The 22,485-nt window shown below is 32.4% G+C and overlaps 1 protein-coding gene and 1 long non-coding RNA gene across 2 annotated transcripts; both read left to right on the forward strand.

Moving 5' to 3' along the window:
- Window positions 1–8,600: 8,600 nt before the first annotated feature.
- LOC133192298 (uncharacterized) lies at window positions 8,601–9,398 on the forward strand. Its single transcript, XR_009721801.1, has 3 exons — window positions 8,601–8,641; window positions 8,922–8,989; window positions 9,325–9,398. It is a non-coding gene; the product is annotated as an uncharacterized LOC133192298 (long non-coding RNA).
- Window positions 9,399–14,885: 5,487 nt separating this feature from the next.
- LOC133193024 (uncharacterized) lies at window positions 14,886–16,379 on the forward strand. The gene has a single exon (XM_061329025.1). The coding sequence runs from the start codon at window positions 14,886–14,888 to the stop codon at window positions 16,377–16,379; it is 1,494 nt and encodes a 497-aa protein (XP_061185009.1).
- Window positions 16,380–22,485: the final 6,106 nt, after the last annotated feature.

Raw genomic sequence — 22,485 nt, forward strand, 5'->3', positions numbered from 1 at the left:
AAACATTTTTGCTTCAGTAATGCATTACAAAATATTGATCGTTAAAGAGTAATTGATCAAAGACTTTCGGCCCCTCTCAGCCCCTATTTTGAGGGTCCAGCCCCTTTTTCTTCACATTATTTTAAAGCTCTCATGATTTTGAACACTTTTTGTTCAACAATTAGTCAGAAATTCTTTTTCGTTTCTGAGATATTCGCAAAAGAAGAATTTAGGGGCCGGTCCTTCAACTCCTTAATGGGGACGTTTTTTCAAAAAATGAAAGGTTGCATATTGTTTAGAACATTATTTTGAACATCTTTTGTTCAATATTGCTTATCAAAATATTTCATAGTTTTAAGATATAAAGCGTCAAAGATTTAGCATTCTGGCCCCTTATGGCCCCTAATTAGGTAACATTTGATGTGAATATCATAATATATAGTTGTAAAGTGTTGAGATAAACATTTTTGCTTCAGTAATGCATTACAAAATATTGATCGTTAAAGAGTAATTGATCAAAGACTTTTGGCCCCTCTCAGCCCCTATTTTGAGGGTCCAGCCCCTTTTTCTTCACATCATTTTAAAGCTCTTATGATTTTGAACACTTTTTGTTCAACAATTAGTCAGAAATTCTTTTTCGTTTCTGAGATATTCGCAAAAGAAGAATTTAGGGGCCGGTCCTTCAACTCCTTAATGGGGACGTTTTTTCAAAAAATGAAAGGTTGCATATTGTTTAGAACATTATTTTGAACATCTTTTGTTCAATATTGCTTATCAAAATATTTTATAGTTTTAAGATATAAAGCGTCAAAGATTTGGCATTCTGGCCCCTCATGGCCCCTATTTATGTAACATATGACATAAATATTATAATAAATAGTTGTAAATTGTTAAGATAAACATTTTTGCTTCAGTAATGTATACCAAAATATTGATCGTTAAAGAGTTATTGATTTAATACTTTTGGCCCCTCTCAGCCCCTAATATGACAAGTCAGCCCTTTTCTCTTGATATCATATTAAAGATCTTGTCATTCTGCACAAATATTGTTCAGTATGTTTTAACAAAATAATTATACTTTAAAAGATATGATACAAAATGTCTCAAAAATTCACTCATGTTTCGTGTCCTAAATTTCGACCCCTACCGAGCTTCCGTACTAGGCACTTCCGGAAAATATCCAAACCCAGGTGCAAAATGGCAACATGTCCTCTATCATCACTGAAAATTTCAGCGCTCTAGCTTAAGCCGTTTTCGAGTTCCATCGCAGACAAGGAGGTCCTCTAAATTTTGATAAAAGGGCGATAACTTCCGACCGGAAGTTAATATCCCTAAACGGAATGACCGGAATTAACTTCAGATGTCAACGCATTTACCATGAAAATTTGAATGAAATTGAACGAGCCATCTCCGAGAAATCGTCTGCACAAAATTTGTAAGAAGAAAAAAGAATAAAAATAATAATAATAAAAGTGAAAAAGAAACCGAAGAATAATAGAAGGGTCTTCCGCTGAAGACGGAAGACCCTAACTAGATGAGATCTCGTTGCGAGCAACGAGTGGGTCTTCCGTCCGATTTTTGATAAGATGAGATAAGAACTTGACTGAGATTTTCGATCAAATATAATGATATAAATAAATTGTTAAGACGAACAATTTTGCTTTAATACCGTAATGTTTAACAAAATATTGATCATTAAAGGGTTATAGATTAAAGACCTTCGGTCCTTCTTGGCCCCTAATGTGAGAGGTCAGCCCCTTTTTCTTGATATCACCTTAAAGCTCTCATGATTTTGAACACTTTTTGTTCAACAACTATTCAGAAATTCTTTTTTGTTTTCGGGATATATGCAAAAGAAATATTAAGGGCCGGTCCTTCAAGTCCTAAATGGGGACGTCTAGCAAAAATTGAAAGAATGCATATTGTTCAGAATATCATTTTGAACGTCTTTTGTTCAATACTGTTTATCAAAATATTCTTCCTTTTCGAGATATATTGTGCCAAAGATTATGCAATCTGGCCCCCTAAAGACCCCTTATTGCGTAACATATGATATCAACATCATGTTATTTAGAAAAAGTGTTTGAAGATGAACTATTTCGCTTCAGTAATATATTACAAAATATTGATCATTAAAGAGTTATTGATTGTATACTTTTGGCCCCTCTCGGCCCTTCATTTAAGGGGTCAGACCCTTTTCATTGATATCACCTTAAAGCTCTCATGATTTTGAACATTTTTTGTTCAACAACTATTCAAAAATTCTTTTTCGTTTCCAAAATATATGCGAAGGATATATTTAGGGGCCGGTCCTTCAACTCTTTAATGGGGACGTTTAACAAAAAAAACAAAAAAATGAAAGGTTGCATATTGTTTATAACATTATTTTGAACATCTTTTGTTCAATATTGCTTATCAAAATATTTCATAGTTTTAAGATAAACAGCATCAAAGATTTAGCATTCTGGCCCCTTATGGCCCCTAATTATGTAACATTTGATGTGAATATCATAATATATAGTTGTAAAGTGTTGAGATAAACATTTTTGCTTCAGTAATGCATTACAAAATATTGATCGTTAAAGAGTAATTGATCAAAGACTTTCGGCCCCTCTCAGCCCCTATTTTGAGGGTCCAGCCCCTTTTTCTTCACATTATTTTAAAGCTCTCATGATTTTGAACACTTTTTGTTCAACAATTAGTCAGAAATTCTTTTTCGTTTCTGAGATATTCGCAAAAGAAGAATTTAGGGGCCGGTCCTTCAACTCCTTAATGGGGACGTTTTTTCAAAAAATGAAAGGTTGCATATTGTTTAGAACATTATTTTGAACATCTTTTGTTCAATATTGCTTATCAAAATATTTCATAGTTTTAAGATATAAAGCGTCAAAGATTTAGCATTCTGGCCCCTTATGGCCCCTAATTAGGTAACATTTGATGTGAATATCATAATATATAGTTGTAAAGTGTTGAGATAAACATTTTTGCTTCAGTAATGCATTACAAAATATTGATCGTTAAAGAGTAATTGATCAAAGACTTTTGGCCCCTCTCAGCCCCTATTTTGAGGGTCCAGCCCCTTTTTCTTCACATCATTTTAAAGCTCTTATGATTTTGAACACTTTTTGTTCAACAATTAGTCAGAAATTCTTTTTCGTTTCTGAGATATTCGCAAAAGAAGAATTTAGGGGCCGGTCCTTCAACTCCTTAATGGGGACGTTTTTTCAAAAAATGAAAGGTTGCATATTGTTTAGAACATTATTTTGAACATCTTTTGTTCAATATTGCTTATCAAAATATTTTATAGTTTTAAGATATAAAGCGTCAAAGATTTGGCATTCTGGCCCCTCATGGCCCCTATTTATGTAACATATGACATAAATATTATAATAAATAGTTGTAAATTGTTAAGATAAACATTTTTGCTTCAGTAATGTATACCAAAATATTGATCGTTAAAGAGTTATTGATTTAATACTTTTGGCCCCTCTCAGCCCCTAATATGACAAGTCAGCCCTTTTCTCTTGATATCATATTAAAGATCTTGTCATTCTGCACAAATATTGTTCAGTATGTTTTAACAAAATAATTATACTTTAAAAGATATGATACAAAATGTCTCAAAAATTCACTCATGTTTCGTGTCCTAAATTTCGACCCCTACCGAGCTTCCGTACTAGGCACTTCCGGAAAATATCCAAACCCAGGTGCAAAATGGCAACATGTCCTCTATCATCACTGAAAATTTCAGCGCTCTAGCTTAAGCCGTTTTCGAGTTCCATCGCAGACAAGGAGGTCCTCTAAATTTTGATAAAAGGGCGATAACTTCCGACCGGAAGTTAATATCCCTAAACGGAATGACCGGAATTAACTTCAGATGTCAACGCATTTACCATGAAAATTTGAATGAAATTGAACGAGCCATCTCCGAGAAATCGTCTGCACAAAATTTGTAAGAAGAAAAAAGAATAAAAATAATAATAATAAAAGTGAAAAAGAAACCGAAGAATAATAGAAGGGTCTTCCGCTGAAGACGGAAGACCCTAATAAAAGTGAAAAAGAAACCGAAGAATAATAGAAGGGTCTTCCGCTGAAGACGGAAGACCCTAATAAAGGTAAAAAAGAAACCGAAGAATAATAGAAGGGTCTTCCGCTGAAGACGGAAGACCCTAATAATAATAATAAAAAGAAACAATACAATCACTATAAGTCTTCCGTTGTGAACGGAAGACTTAATAATAATAATAATAATAAGGTCTTCCGTTGGAGACGGAAGACCTTAATAAGAAACAGAGTAAAAACAATATGTTCCCAAACTTCGTTTGGGGAACATAATTAGCTGGGACTTGGCTACACATGCACATTTATTTTCAATGTGCAGATTTTGACAATAATAAGCACACGGTAATAAAACAAAGATTTCTTGAGGTCATCATATGTTTTCTTATATTTATTCGTAGTCATGCTCGAAGTAAAACAAGACCTGGTTGATGTCATTGATACACATGTACAATATTGCTATAAAGCAAACTTTTTAATTATTTGTACATGTATTCGTACAAAATACAAATTGCATAGATTAGGCTTTTTAACTCATAATCTGATTTTTCAAAAACGTTAGATATGCACATGAATAGTCTTTTAAAAAGTGAATCTTGTGTCAAATATGTTCCTTGAATATTATTGACGATTATTTTCATTTTATAATTATACAGTCATTTTTTTTTATAATGACTATAGATTTGGGTAAAAAAGTGTTAGCCTATTACAAAAACTTAGTGTTCGGAAAATAATTAAAATTTTATGCATACGAATTCGAAATGTAAAGAGAAATTGTTGTCTTGGAAAATATTTGTCAAACCTCGAGCTCCATAAAGAACATGATTTATTTGCATTATTTAAGAGTGAAACAACACATTCTTTGTTCTTTCTATTTATTATAATATCCATTCCCCTTTTCTTATTTGTAACATTGTACGTAGATGTATTTAGTAATTCACTATGTTTTAAAATTTCTGATGTGTCATTATGGTCCAACGATTTGAAACTTTAATAAATACATAGATTCAGATGTTGCTACTCTATCAATCCACGAACCAGATCCACCACTGATGATATGTTTTACCGGTGCCAGGATCATTTGAGTAGAGTTTTGTTATTTCATTTGGACAAATTTTAAGTAACAAAACACAAAACCGCATGTACTTAAGCACACAGAGTATATATATTTTCCCTTTATCTGGTCCTATTTATTAAAAGTGAAAACATTTATCAAGTAATCGCCATTACGAATGAGGGTAACGCTTACCCTTAGGAATGTCTTGTTTTTTATTGAGTAGTTTATGACTGAAAATATGTGATATCATGGAAGGAATTCATAACAGTGTAGGCTACAGATGTCCAACCAAAATTGATATTCTCATATTTTATAAGTAAAGATACATGTATAATTAGAAAAAAAAATATTTTTTATGTTTGACTTTAAAAACATACTGTATATATCTAAGGTCAGGTAATTCCCACTTTTTAATCTATGAAAAAAAAATCTGCCCAAATGAATTCACAATTAGTACAAATGAGAAGTACCAATATGAATTCTACAATTTAATGATTATAATCAGCAATAATTCTGCCATCATTTTCATGAAGAATCCACGTTATTAATTGTTTTATTACGCATGTGTTAATTTTATTTTATACAAGTACTTTCCGTTAAAGTTGTATCTATAAGTTAGAGAATTTTAAAAGACCATAGAGCGTATTACTTTTAGTTCGGAGTCGAGTGCATCATATGCAATGGTACTTTTTTCCCCGCATTATAACACAAACATGCAATTCCTTTCTTGTCACAATTTATGTCCGGCATCATATAATACCTCCATATTTTGGCTAGGATCTCGGTCAATATAAGAAAAATATAATATCTCCGAACAACTTTTAAATTTTTTCACACAGTTCACAAGAAAACATTTCATTCGTTCGATTGGCATTAGCTAGAAATCGGATCGAGTTTTAGCAAAGAAATAATTAAAGAAGCAAACAAACATGCATATCATCGTCAACGCCATTTTCTCTCGATTACACCCAGCATTCAAGAAGAGATAAAGAGTACAGAAAACCAAGAACACAATGAATATTCTATATGCATAATAATGATATGCGCAGCTGTATGCGCAGTAAAATTGTTCGTGTAATTTTTAGCCGGGCTCATTGCTCGAAGAGCAATAGCCGGCTTTTGTTACGGTGTTCAACCGGAAATGCTGCTTCCTCACCGCCAAATCAAATACGAGTAAGAATATAGTACGTATGCTCAACCACCTTTGAAGCAATACAAACACTAAAACACACCTCCTAACCTTATTTGCATAAATCGGAACTTTTCGGAGATAAACGTCATAAAATATGAACAAAATCCGTAAACGTCCGAACAGCTTTCATTGCGCGAACTCTCGAGAATTAGATGAGACCAACACGCGAGAGGTGAAAATCGAGAGAAATATTCAACTTGAAAAAAAGAGGTAAAACTTTTTGTTTTCTCGATTTACAAGGTTTTTAAATTGCATAAAGTTGAAAAACAAACGTTTCTTTACATGAAAAGTGAAAGTATGTATGAAGTTTCTCATTCTGCCACGTGCTATTGTACATGAAAGTGTCAAAACAGCACCTCTCGATTTTGTAAACATTTTTCCACGTGCAAGGGAGTAGTTGTGTCGGTAAAGATGAACACACATACACTGGTTTAGGAAACAAAAGCACTCGTAAGTAGAAGTCGATTTATTTTTTCGATTACCTGTAGCACAAAATGGCTAAATATTTAAGGGCAAGTTTGTAAAATGCTGTAAAAGCATGTTTTGAATTGAAGAGAACATGTAGGTGTGCTATAGTCCGTTCCTAAACAAGCTATGTGTATTCAGAGATTGCCCAGTGATCTGTGAGAAGGTTGTGTCTCTTTTTTAACATCAAGAGACTAAGATTTAATTCTATCCATATCATAGTACATGTACATGCACACAAGCTCCGCTGAATTTCCTCTATATATGTATAGGTGTTTACATTTGTTTACATTTTGCACTTTTAATATTGTCAGTTATTTATACCAATTATGCTGTTTTCAATAGAACCTAATGATAAGAAAATGTTTGCTACGTCTCTTATATTTATCACAGAATTTATGATCAGATGATGCCATGCAGTTCTCACATATATCAGACTATACAGACATGAATATTAATTTAATACACCCAAACTTTACATATGCAGTTTATGATATCTTGGAACATTTCTTGCATGTTTACCACTTTCAACTTATGTATATAATGTACTTTAAGTTAGTTGATTTTTTTCTTATAAAAATATTGTCCATCCAAAACTAACTAATGAAATGGTATAAATATTATACAGTAACACTGCAGGCATCAATCTGTAATATTGAAATAATTTATTTAAGACCTCTGTCAATGTAAACATAATTTACAGTGATGTTTTGCATTTTTGTTTGAGATAATATATAATTTACATATTGTAAATATATTGTTATATGTTAATATTAGAAGTAACTATTTTTTTGCTTTGTCTATTTCAGGTTTAAGTACATGTTGAACAGCCTTCTCCATAAAGCGGTATGAAAAAAAAGCACACAATTAATAATATAAAGTGATGAAGAAAAAAAAAATTATTAAATTTAGAAAATCTATATTATGTAGCATAAAAATGTGACATCATTTCAGGGCTAAAAATAATTATTTTCTTTCACTGGTCACTATAGGGCTATCACCTTAAATTTTTTTCCTGGTAAACCCAGTACTTCGACTGTCCCACTGAACCAGTAGATTTTAAAAAGACTGGCCCAAAACCATAAAAAAATAATAGTGATATATTTTTTATTTATATTGTGATACTTAGTAGTTAAACTTAACAAAACAAGAAAAGACAGAACTTTGCCTGGCAAGTTTAGTTACTAGCCCAACCATAAATGAATTTTGTTACATGTATACATAATAAACAATGACCCAATGGACACGTACCCTCACAATGTACTAGCCTAAATTAAAAATTCATTGGCCCCAGTCCAGTGGGCCATTAATTATTTCGAGCCCTTCATTGTAAATTTGTAACTTACTATAATTCAATAAGTTGGCTTTTGCAAAAATCTGTGCTTTTTTTTGTATGTTTTTTTTTTTTTTTTTAATGATATGTCCATCTGCACCAGTAATGATCCCACACAAATTACACACACAAGAAAATAATTTTATTTCATTAAAAAAAATTAAATGGGCTTTACAGATTTATCTTTTTTGACTTTTTAAGAATGACATGTTGATTGAATTTGAAAATGAACTTCCATGTGCATGGTGCTGTAATGCACATAAATCATAAATGAGAATTTCATTCTAAAAATAATATTAGTTTATTCAGGATATAACTTTGGGCAATACAGCCCATCATTTTACAAAAATAACATATAATAACATATATTACAAAATTTAAGACTCTCAGTGAGCCTAAATTGGGGGGTGAAACCCCTGGTCAAGTGTTCCTCAGTCCCAAATATAAAAATAAATAAATCTAATCAAATTATTATTTGGAATGTATTTTTCTTGCAGGATATTCTGAAGACAGTGATCGTGTGAATTAAGTTCAAGATTTGCCTATTGTGAGCATTGTAAGGATAATTTTATAACATTTTATATGTAACATTATTACATGTATTTAGTTATTATCATGCCTGATTGGATGAAACAAAGATAGGATATTTTAATTTTGCTCAGTTGCACCATTATCTGTTATACTTGTGTATCTATGAAAAAAAAAACTGTGGATAATTTGTCAGACAGAGAGATAGAGAGAGGGAGGGCTTTTGATAATTGAAAATCATGCATCTGTTACTTTTTTTGCTTTGTTCAAATGATTTATTCACATTCTGTTTTTTTTTTCTTTTTCAGCAGATACCTCGGTAATACAGAATGGGTAAAAAAATGCACAAAGGTTAATCACATCATGCTGCATTGCAGTGAGTTTATATGCAGAGAAATTTACCATTAAATGAGATTTAAAAAAAAATAGAAATAAACAATAAAACACACTTGGCTGTATGTTTATGCAAACAATTTTTTTGAACTGCAAATTATACCAATACAATACATGAATCAGCATATTCTGCACACTTAAAATGATTTACATATTTGTATGATTTGCAAGTAGTACAATGCAATTTGTCAGTATTGTTCATTCATCATTCATGCAGTTCTCTTTGTGATCTAACTGCAAATACATGCATGTATATTTTATTTGTACTAATTAAGTTAAGAGGATTGTATTAATTTATTATTCATATTTGTATTTCAGCTGTAACAGAACAATTTATCTGATGCAAGCATCAATCATGAGAATAAGAAAGGAGGTTAGGTCCAAAGAGAAGGTATGTTTATAACTGGTGATGATATTTTATTGATGTAAATAGATTATAGCAATTAAATAGAAAGAACAATTGTAATTTTGCCAGTCAGAAAAAAACAAAATGAAACATTTTTTTAGCTCAACTGAGTCAAAGGCTCAAGGCATAGGGACTTGAGACAATCTTAGCAAAACCGGGTATATAGTATAAAAGGGCTCCCCTATTATAATATAGCTATATACCCGATTTTGCTAAGATTATCTCAAGTCCCTGTAGCTCAAGGTAGCTTTTCTGATCAAAATTTGTCCGTTGGCTGTCATTGTTGTCATTGTAAACTTTTCACATTTTCATCTTCTTCTCAAGAACCACTGGGCCAATTTCAAACAAACTTGGCACAGATTATCCTTGGGTAAAGGGGATTCAACTTTGTTCAAATGAAGGGCCACACCCTCTTTCAAGGGGAGATAACTAAGAAATAGTGAAAATTGGCTGTATTTAAAAATCTTCTTCTCAAGAACAGGAGGGCTAGAAAAAAAAATTAATTTAAGTGAAAGCTTCTTGACAAAATGTAGATTCAGGTTTGTTCAAATCCCCAGGGGTAGGGTGGGGCCATAATAGCCAATCAAAGTTTTACATAGAAATATATAGGAAAAATTCTTTAAAAAATCTTCTTCTCAGGAACAGTAAAGCCATGATTGGTGATATTTATTTGGAAGCATCCTTAGGTAGTGTAGATTCAGATTTGTTCAAATCATGACCCCCAGGGGTAGGGTGGGTCCATAATAGCCAATCAAAGTTTTGCATAGAAATATAGGGAAAATTCTTAAAAAGCATCTTCTTATGAACAGTAAAGCCATGATTGGTGATATTTAAATGGAAGCATTCTTAGGTAGTGTAGATTCAAGTTTGTTCAAATCATGACCCTTGGGAATAAGGTGGGGTCATAATGGCCAATCAAATTTTACATAGAAAAATCTTTAAAAATCTTCTTCTCAAGAACAGCAAAGCCATGATTGGTGATTTTCATATGGGAGCATCCTCAGGTAGTGTAGATTCAATTTTGTTCAAATCATGACCCCCAGAGGTAAGGTGGGTCCACAATGGGGGATCAAAGTTTTACATAAGAAAATGGAGGAAAAAATCTTTTTCTCAATAACAGAAAAACTATGTTTAGTCATATTGACATGTAAGCACCCTCATGTAGTGAAGATTCGAATTTGTTTAAAACATGACCCCTGGGGGTAGTGAGGGGCCACAATGGGGGATCAAGTTTTAAAAAGTAGTATATTGGAAAAAAGTCTTTAAAAAATCTTTAAAAATCTTCTTCTCAAGAACAGCAAAGTTATATGCTATATGGATATTGAGGCATCCTCAAGTAGTATAAAATCCCCCCCCCCCCCCCCCCCACCAAGTAAACTTGTCAATACTGAACTGATTTGTGCTTTTTTTCTAGCCGATGTCCTCAGGTGAACCCATGGGCCTGAGCCTCTTGTTAAAGTCTTAATTCTTGTCAAGAACAGACAGGTCATGATTAGTCATTATACTCATATTATCTTGCTAGCATCGTCTGAGATAGTGCAGAGCAGATTCAGATTTGTTCGAACCATATTCCCTGTGGGTAGTGTAGGGCTACAGTGGGTATCAAAGTTTTATTCTGAAATATTTAGGGTAAAAGCCTTTTAAAAGTCAGGCCCACCATAAAATATTATTATGCATGAATACATTCATCTTAGTAAGGAATCCCATAATCTAGGGTTAAGGATGGGCCATAATTAGGGGTAAAATATTTATCTGTATATATTTAGGGAGGGGGGATCTTATGTAAATATTGGAAAATCTTTTTTATTCATTTCATGGATCTTAGGCTAAGAGGGGGCTAAAATAAGTTTTCATAATTTTATTTTCAATTTTAAGGAGACTTAATTTTGTTTTTTATCTTTATGTCTATCAATTAATCTTTAAACATCAAACTAGTTGCAACTTAAAATAGCTGGTTATAAATCATCAACAGAGCTCACAAACTGTATGTGGTTAAAATATCTACAAATATCAGAGAAAGGAAAACAATATTTTGGGGCATAGAAAAGGGGCTTTACTCTTATCATTACAACACGTGAAAAATGTGTGTTGTTGAGAAACATTTGAATATAGTGCCGTCTAATTATGTACAGCTAAACTTCAGTATCTTAAAATCAAACAATGTCGACTACCTGGCATATGTTGACATTCATCAGTATTACCTAGATAAATGATTTGCTAACACTTGCATTGGAAATGCATATGATTTATTTACATTTAATTGGTTCATTTTGTACAAATCTTTTTCTCATGCATATTGTTGATGAACATTATCATACCTCTACTGATTTTTTCCCTATATAACATTAGATCATTAGATGTGACTATTTCCCTAGAAATCGTTAAGAATGGACTAATCCCCATGTGTTAGTCAAGTGAGCTAATCTCTGCTTCGAAAGCTAATTCCCGGCTATCCGTAATCCTCTAGGTTTTACTTTAACATTGGTATGATATGTGAATGGACTAATCATCATGTGTTAGTTCAGTAAGCTAATTGATATCCCTGCTTTGAAATCATGCTATCTGAATCCTCTAAATTTTACGTTTGTATCGGTATAATAAAACAGTTAAAAGTATATCATTGAGGGAGTTAGCAAAATTCCAGTTCCCCTCGACCAGGACTATTTCCCTCTGCTTCGCCTTGGGAAGTAGTGCTGGCCTTGGGGAACTGGAATCTTGCTGACTCCCTCAATGATATACTTTAACTGTATAATAATAAATTGATTTTGCATCCATATATGGCACATACTACTATTCCAATAACAGCATGTCACTTTGTTTGATAAAGCATGCAGTTTCACATGTTGACCACCATATTTTTCATTGATTGGACATTTAATTTCAATGATAAGAAATACTATTTTGCACATGAACAGAGAAGCCAACAGTGGTTTTGACTGACCATGTGTTGTTGCTTATTACATATGCTGTCATTGTAAACAATCATTCGGTGCGACTGCTCAGTATTATCAGTTTATTGCTGGATTCTCTGTTTCATATGCAAAGTAGTATTCATTTCATTGAAATTTAACATCCAGTCAATGAGAAATATGGTTTTCAACATGTGAAACTTAAGCATGCTTGATCTAACAAAGGGGCACGCTGTTATTGATATGATAGTATGATTTTTTTTCTTATATACTCAGTTTAGGGTTAAACTTTGGTATCTCGAACACTGAGTGATATCTTGATCACTATGGAGATGTCAAAGTCATTTTGAAGTCCCTTGAACCACATTTTTCTTCTTTGTATCTTACCCTCAACCCCTTGAATATCTCAAAGTTTTTCATCGGTCCCATTGAGTTCAAGATAATAAGGTTTGACTGTATTATACTGATTCAAATTAATGGATGATGCATTATAAATAAAGCAATCTTATATGTTATTGCATTTATATTTTCCAGGCAATATAAGAAATGATTGCTGAATTCCTGAGGATTGGGATGAATCTTTTCTATTCTTAATAACTGTCCAAACATCATTTGAGGATCCCTTCCTAAGAAAAGAAGAATTTGCCTATTCAGAGAGTCCATAGTTTACAAAATATTATGTAACATAAAACAAGCGTCTTCATATTTTATTTAATTATAAAACAGTAGTAGAATATGTTTGGAAAAAAGTAGGGGGCTATAACAAGCTCTCACTGGTACTGCATGTCTAATATACATGTATTACATATTTTAATTACACATGTATTTTAAAACAGATTATCAGTAAAAGAAAGAAACACAATGTTAGTCTTTCAGTGGCTTTTATTTAGATTTATTATTTTAAAAAATGGAACTTGAATCTGTTTAAATATGAAGGAAAAAAACTAGAATTCAGTAGGTACATGTACATGTATTTAGTTCTGTTTATTATAAGTTGTTTAAAATTTAGGGAGCTTGTGAAGGATATCTAAATATTTAAAAAAAAATTTTTTTTTCATAGTTAAACAATTTAATTTTTATTATAACATATGCTCTGTAATTTACAACTTCATTTGTTGTACAACATTCCATTGTCTGTCTACCTGTAGGAGTTCATTTCTTGTAAATAAAGATGAATACATGATGTTTGTTCACATTGCCATTTTTTTTATACACGAGTCCTGAGTTATAAATTTTGTACATACCTGTATGTACATTTTTTGTTAAATAATTTAACTTTAACCAAATATTAACTGAATGTAATTTTGTAGGTAGATACCTTCCAGAGATATTTACATCTGCCAGGTACATGTGAAATCAAATACTGTATACTTGAAAATCAGGATATTTATTAAATGGGAATCAAGTTAAACATTCATGTATTGTGAAATTAGACAGACTGTTGTTATGTTTATATTAACTCAACATAAACATTGACTTGATGTGATCCTGGTTAATTAAATAAAGGATGTGAAACCATAATAATTTCTTCTTCTTTTTTTTTAACAATTAATTACACTTTTCAAATTTCAGACTTGATGTATCTATATTGATAAAAGAAATTGACTATACCATTAAAAATTCTTGAGTTGTCTCTCTTTGTGGAAATAATTATCTGTTGCAATGAATGCTCCCTTGGGTTCATGACCCTGAATATTGATAAGGTTGGGAGGTGTGAAAATAAACAAATTTAAGTTAACTACAAAATTCTCTAAACCCAAAAACATTAATGGTAATATACTTTCTCCCCTCTTCTTCAATTAAGTATTTGTTCAAAATATGCGAAAGGTTTTCATCAAGTCTCTGTCAACGTCACATTCCATAAATAAAGAACCTTGTGTTATCAGGCTAACACTAATGCGAGGAGCACGTGACCCGATGCGCACCTTTATGCAAAACTCCCCGCTGAGGACCCGTCTGTGTATAAACGTTTGACCTTGCTGCATCAATGTTTATTTACTTCTGTAAGTGATGTTAGACCCCGAAACGATACACGTGATAAATTGTTTACGCTGTTAAATTTCAAACTGCATTTTATTTAATTTTTTAAACATTTTTCTTATTTATACTATATGCCATAAATATATTTTTGTGTTACATATTCTTCCAGTGTCTTGTTGTTATTCATCTGTTATTACAATGTATGTTTCATGTAAAACGAATTTGTTCACTTTTCTGTATATGAGCCCGGCTCTCTGTACTTCTGAGTACTTTGATTAGTTTCCTCTGCTCGTGCAGTTTTTGACTTTACGTTTGTGCATTTTATACCCCTTAATCGTGTAAAAAATTTCGGATTCGTGTATTTTTCGTTATGTTTGTGTTAAAATCTTTCAAACTATGTGCAATTTTTACCGATACGTGCATTTTTATTTTACTCGTGTATATTTTTCATCAAGCTCGTGTATAAAATCGTGATCGTTGTGCAGAAAATAATTTTGAAGCAATCGGCGTGCCATACGTCTCTGCAGTTTATCTAACCTGCACAACTAAAAACTAGGTCATTCAAGTAGGCAACACACGACAACATGGCTGCCTATACCACCAAAAAATATCCATTGGGCTCGCCACAAAAGCATATTGAAATGTGTAAATCCCATGAATTACCTATTGATGTGATATGTGAGGAGTGTGATAAATTTATTTGTGCTAAGTGTGCCAAAACGGATCATAGAGATCATAACTGGAACACTTTACCCTCGGCAGCCAGCCTTAGGAGGAGAGGTCTGTTTAAATTTCTGAAGAAGATCAAGGAAGAGGATCTGCCAGGAATTGATGAGAAGATAGAAAAGATTCCACAGCAGATTACAGAAAATAAAGAAGTGTGTGACTCTGTAATTAAAAATTTACAGAAGCACTGTGATGAGATAATGGCCAGGCTGACAGAAATAAAAAAACGCCAGGAAAAAACACTGATAGACAACTTGGTTAAAAAGAATAATCAACTGAACCATGTGAAATCTGAGTTAGAGAAGAAGATGAAAAGAATTATTGACGCAGTGGAATTCATGGTGGAGAACAACAGCACCATGTCAGATTACAGCTTGATTGACAACCATAGAGAACTGACAAAAATGTTGTCTGAATTGGAGGTTCATATGACAAACTGTGAACATTCAGTGAGGTTCATTAGAGGTGAAATTAATGATGACTTACTTGAGTCTTTGGTGGGAAAAACTTTGGATTTAAATGACATTGGTGTGACTCAAATAAATTCATTTCAATATGCAGATAAAACAATACTTTCCTTGGAGACATTCAGTGAAGAACAATGTTATATACATGAAATAAATTCAAATTGCATAGAAAAAGTCAATAAGCAAGGCATAAAAGAACAGAGATTTAGTATTTTCCCTAATGATATGTGTGTGACTGATACTGGTGATGTTTATTTCACTGACTATAGAAACAAGTCCATCAGCTGTCTGTCACCATCAGGATCTGTCTCTACAGTCATCAGTACACATGGTACAGATCCACTGGAACCATTAGGGATCTATCAGTCAGTGGTCGGTGGACTACTGGTCACCTTGAGAGACAAGGAATCAGATTATTACAAATTAGAGTCACACAGCAGACGTCTGGTGAGACACATCACAGTGACAGGTGATGTCATCCATGAGTATGAGTACCAGGAGGACGGTCAGACCAGACTGTTTACAGAACCATACAGAGTCACACAGAACAGTAACAGTGATATCTGTGTTGTGAACCGTACAAGTAAGACTATAGGTGATCTAGTGATTATGTCTCCCTCTGGTCGTATTAAGTCTGTCTACCATGGACAGAACATGACAAAGGACTTTAGACCAACTGATGTGGTGTGTGACTCCCTCTGTAACATCCTTGTTCCTGATCTTAACAACAAACAGATCCATCTACTGAGTCCTGACGGGGAGTTCTTGAAGTTTTTATTGACAGAAAAAGTGTGTCGTCCAGTCAGATTATCACTACACAAGTCTACTCTGTGGGTTGGTTACGACGAAGGATTTGTCAAAGTGTTTCAATACAACAACAGTTAGCTGAAATTATACCTTACAAAAATCATCAAACTATAAACCCATACAAGTACAGTGTATGTACTTGTTATCAAAATCTTTTTTTTTTTGTTTACGTAACATTTTAAGTAAGGATGTGCGATGTTATCGGTATACCGGTATATCGCGATTTTTTATTGCGTGATACGCATCGTGATACGGAGACTAAAATACCGGTATTTCGTACATAACTATAAATTCCGGAAATTATTCATTTATTTGTTCAAACTATGGAATGACTATTACAGGAAGTGTAAAAAATGTTGAAAACAGTTAAACAACGGCATCCAAACGAGCTTTATATCAAATTAATAAAAATTTAAAAAATAAAGTTATGTTTTTATAGCATATTTTTAAGAAATATTTTGGAAATTCATTTGAAATTGTAGTAAAAATTGTGTGTAAAAATATCACGATTTATCGTGATATTTGTGGGGAAAAAAAATCGTGATATATCACGATACGAAATTTTTGCCGATACCCATCCCTTATTTTAAGTTTGAATTAGTTTTCCTATTTTGTCACAAATGTAAAGTTTTACTATATACCCTGAAGAATACTGAATCACACAGGAAATAGTTACAATGCTGTGCACTGGAGTGGTAATTCGTTTGAATAAATCGTTTGGGTCTTTCTTACCGAAAGTTATTTGTTGCATAATGACACGCCCATTACTTTAAAAACAAAAGAAATATTCGTTGCAATGACATACAAAATATCAGTGTTTACTATATATAGCTAATTATAATTAAATTTTAGTGAATTTGAGTTAACTGGAATATTGGAAAACTGATGCTTTCAAAATGCATAGTCCACACAAAGGTGCTACATTTTACAACTGTCATCTCATGAAATGACGTTTATCATCTTTATCAACTTGTCAAGTGTAATGGAGGCAAATGCTACATGCAAATTTGCCTTAAGTCCTTCTCGTCTTCAAATCGCACTTATTTTGAAATTTATAAATTCAGAGTGTAGCATTATATTATTCAGGTTATACACATTATTACACTATTCACAGAAAAATTATCGTTGACAATTTGGGGATCAAACAAAGTGAAATGTGGATTCACAGGGAATGCCCAGCAGCATGCTCCCGAGCTTGATATTTCTGGAAGAGAACTCCCCCCCCCCCCCCCCGATTTCTGTTTTAATATCCATTTATAAATATATAATGTACGTATTTCAAGTAATGCATGCAAAATGTGGTGATTTTACAAATCAAATATTTAAGTTGAAGACAACGAGCGGTGGTCGATCTCAAAAAAATCTAGAAACAATACAAGTATGTGAAGAGAGCATAGAGAGCATATAACACGGACCAATGGAAATTCCAGAGGTGGGATCAGGTGCCTAGGAGGAGTAAGCATTCCCTGTTGACTGGTCACACCCGCCGTGAGCCCTATGTATTAATCAGGTAGAGGGACCATTCCGTAGTCAACAACCAAAAGAAAATCATAAAGCACATTCAGTTTCTGTTTTATTTAAAAAAAAACAACGTGTTAGATATTTAAAGGACTGCTTGTAGTTACATGGTTTATCCTGATTTAGGAGTTATCCATTACTTATACATGCTAAGATTAATTTTAATCAATTCTACACAATACATTTTATATCGTTGAACCACAGATACTTGTTTCTGTAAACAAAAAATTTATGTTGCAGCATAAAAATTACTCAAGGTATCTAACTCCGAATTACATGGAGTATCCTTTTTACCAGGACCGGAGTCATGCATAGGCAGTATATTTGGAAGAAAAAAAAATAATACAAAATATGTACTCATATTTCCTTGAATTTTTTTTTTGGAAAAAAATTACATGGGTGCATCAGACCTTATTGTTTCAAGTAGGTTCTCTACATGTACATTCAAACTAACACAACTGTTCAGTTCTCATAATGTCGTTGTTTTGATTGGGTCGGGGAAATTTATTCCTCATGCACTTCTATGTCAGTAAGGGATTTAAGGACGGCGAAAACCTCCCTAAAATTATCAAATTTAAGATAAATCATGGTTTCGTCTATTAAAAGAAATGAAATTTTGAATAAAGGGGTATAATATAGGCTTTATTTCTGTATTCTGCCAAGGCAGAGCTTCGTGGGTATGATTCCTAAGATATAAATAGTTTTATTATAGTTCTTTTCATTAATTGTACATGTATCAAGAAATAACATAAAAATCTTCATAGAAGACTTTAAATATTTTTGTCCTAGTTAATCTCTAAAAATGAGAATCCAGGAGATTTCAGGGGTTTTGCCATCGGGGGATCTCAGAGTGGACCCAGACATCCTGCCTAATTCACCCCCACCCCCGACCACCACCAACTTCAAAACCTGGATACACCCCGTATGGTATGATTTTAGATTTTTTTTAAAAAACTTTTTTTGAATGATGTTCCAAAAGTTTGAAAAGCTTTTAGCGAATGTTCACTGCATTCCAGCCGTATTATCATACTGTCTTTAAAATCATTGCATGATTAGGTTGTAAAAAAAGATTTTCATGAATATATTTTTCTATATTGACCAAATAGCAAAAATGTGGTATAAAACACAGTGTAAAAAAGATAAAAAAGATAAAAAAAAAAAAAAAACACAAAACAACTCTAATCTAGTGCATTCAGCTGTATGTAAGATTTTTAATCTGTTTTAAACACAAACTAGTTCCAAAATTTTACAAACACGAATAAATCATTTATTTAGCTCACCTGAACAAAGTTGGGGGGGGGGGGCTTATGTAATATCGTCGGTGTTGGCGTCACAGGTTTAAGTTTTTGGAGCAGATTTCTTTACAAGTACCTAGTTCCATGCCCTACATTAATCAGAGATGCATATATAGAAAATGCTTTTATTATATTTATTGTACCAGTCAAGGTTTCAGATGCTGCAATTTCAGCTAAAGAATGATCAGGTTTATGTTTTTGGAGCAAGTTAAAGTTTTTGGAGCTATAAGCCCTATATTGACTATAAGTAACTATAAGCCCTACATTGATCGACCAAACTTGCATGGATGATACATCTAAGGATGCACACTACCAGACTTTCTATGGATGCTGGATCTGACCTAATTTTTCGGATGAGTGACCAGGTTAAAGTTTTTGGAGTAGTTGTCAAATTGCCCTGTGTTATATTTTTCATGATTTTAAGAGAGTGCTTGCTTTTTCATGTTACTATTTTCAAAGTTTGCAAAGAATTACTCTATAAAATAGGGGTATTCAGGATCACAAGACTGTTATGCAAAATCTATGTATGTGATCAACCGTGTTAAAATATGCATTTTTGTTAACCTTAGATATAAATCTAAATATTGTTTTAGAAAAAAATACATGTAAGCAATTAAAATTTTCAGAAATATTCAAAATTATGTTATTTTTTTTCGGAAGGACCTGGGCAATTTAACATGAATTTTCAAATATTTTCAATGAAAATAAGCATGGTAAGGTATGCCTTATATGGGCTTTTTTGTTAGCTTGTAAGTTGTTTTAGATTTTTAAATAGAAAATATTTGATTGACAGAAATTTTTGAAAGCCCGAACCTACCTTAAAAACTGCGTTTTATGGAATTTAGACAATATGAAGTATTTATGTTTATTTGCTGTACTATCTAAGGCTATCTTTTTAACAGAGAGATTTTAATGTAAAAAGAGATCTTTTCACTAAGTTTGTTTAAAAGTCTTGTTCGTGTACTTTTTTTCTCCTGCCCTATTACAATTTTAAAAAAAACCGATAAAGTGGGCGTGTCCAAATTAACGTCGGGATCGAAATGCGAAAACCATGTGCCACTGGATCTGTCACTTGTGAAAAATTCAAAGCACCATTAATCAGACGCTTTTTAACAGATTTTATTCAGTAAGTACTGCTTTGTTTCCTTTTATGCCTCCGTAATGAAAAGACCGGGGGAGATGTTACTCCCTTTCGTCCGACATAGCAATAAAAATATGAAGAAAATTCCCGTATACAGTAATGTTTTTATTATTAAACAGGTTGGGACCAATCGACCAAATGGGATATAATAGCCCGTTTGGGATATAATATCCCAAATGGGATATAAATTTACAATGCAAAAAAAGAAAATTTTATATTTGCTATAAATATCACAAATCCGCATCAAGATACTTATAAAGGAATAACTTTTAGTTAACAAGTTTTTCTGTATGACGTACCGCTGTTTAAGAGATTGATCCCTCGGCAGTTCGTAAACTTCTTGGGGATCAATCTAACAACCCGTAGGGTTGCAGAAAAACTTGCTTGCCAAAAGTTATTCCTTTTAAAGTATTTTGATGCGGATTTATGATATTAAAGCCAAAATAAAAATTTTCATTTTTTTGCACTGTAAATTTATATCCCATTAAGAAATAACTGTCTTATTTTTTGGATTCATGATGTGATCAATCGAGGCGTTTATGCATAAAATTATCACGCAAGCCAATCGATTGATCATCGTCATGAATCCAAAAAATCTGACAGTTATTCCTTATATTTACATGCTCCTGATTCTGCAAATTCCCGTGCTAATAGCCCCGCTTCTGTCTCTATTTGTCACGCCCCGCACGTGATTTTTTTTAACCGCGCCTATCGATGAACCAGTAGATTTATGTAGAAATAAAGTATTTTTACAATTTGTAATTTATCTCGGACAAAGACATTGGAAATGTAAATATTTTGGGATAAACACTCAAACTCAATAAATTGGTGCAATTCAAGATATTTTTTCTTCAAAAATCGACTTTTGATTATCCATCTGCTAATAACATTTTCGGATAGATCAACATATCAAGTTTGTATTCCCAAAGATTTTTCAAGTTAACTTCATTGGTTAAGAAATTACGTCATTTTGAAATAAAGGTGTATTGTTGATCATTATTTGCTGAGAAACAAGCGTTACGTATAATATTATAGTTTTCCTTTAAGATTTTAGGATGAAATAATATAGATTGTAATAAATCCTCAATGTCAAAAGCAAATCAGTCTATTTACTTTCGTGATAAGACAAAAAAGGTCAACTGTCATAATGTATTTTATGAATTGATGCAGTCAAATTGTCGTATTATATTTTTTTCTTCAAATGAATTTGACATATCTCTAAAATTTTATATTTCAAATATGCCTCAAGAAAAATCAAAACTGCCCAGCGCAAATGGGGGTTCTAATTAATGAAAAGAAGATCCATTTATAGAAAAGTTAAATAAAATGTTGTTCATGAATTGTGATCTTGTTCTTATTTACACTTTCAAATGCAACAACGTTCATATGTAACGAATGTTTCATGAGAAGTAATATTTACTGTTTTTAAGATTAATTCCAACAAAATGGACCAATTCATGAGATGTAATTTCTGCTCTACTTGTGCCATGGTATTGAAAATGTCAAAAGAAATCATAATTTGAACTGCATCATATATATCATCGTGTCATATTTTCCTTGAACTGTACTATATGTACAAACGGATAAGAGATATATGTAAATTGTCTGTATAGACGTTTTAACAGAACCTAAAATAATGTAAATAACAATTTTTCTGATGACTTTTAGCTTGAAATCATTTAACCATCAATGGAAACTTCCTTCGTATTTCTGCTTGGGTCAATGCCATAGTTCAACTAAAATAAAATGCTGAAACGTACGTTACTTAACATAAAATGCGAGTTTAACAGTATCAAAATTATAAGAGAGAAACAAAAAACCCTGATGTAGATTCAGAATAGAAACTCAAGCCTTTGTTTAATCAATATCATATTATTCAATCTAAAAATGTCTTTCAAAATAATTTCAATTAATGTTTTTCTTCAGAATTAATGTGTGTGTTCAATAATGCGTCTCTAGAATCAGTTTATATTAAAATTTATGCAACTTAAGCTTAAAATGATACAAATCAATCTATAAAGTTTACATTCGAACAATTAGTCATGAAAGAAATTCTGTAAATATTGTTGCAATTTTGATATATGATTTGTTAAAAATTTCGTAACATTCGTTACCTTCGGTAACGAATGTTTCAACACTTTTCAAGACTAACAGAGGACATTCAGGTGTAGATTGATATTGGTTGCGTAGTTGTTGTCGGTCATTATATAAATATTAACAGTTACATACC

The sequence above is a fragment of the Saccostrea echinata genome, unplaced genomic scaffold (assembly GCF_033153115.1).
Source record: "Saccostrea echinata isolate AGI-Se365-2 ecotype Australia unplaced genomic scaffold, CSIRO_AGI_Sech_v1 ptg000025l, whole genome shotgun sequence".
Lineage (NCBI taxonomy): Eukaryota > Metazoa > Mollusca > Bivalvia > Ostreida > Ostreidae > Saccostrea > Saccostrea echinata.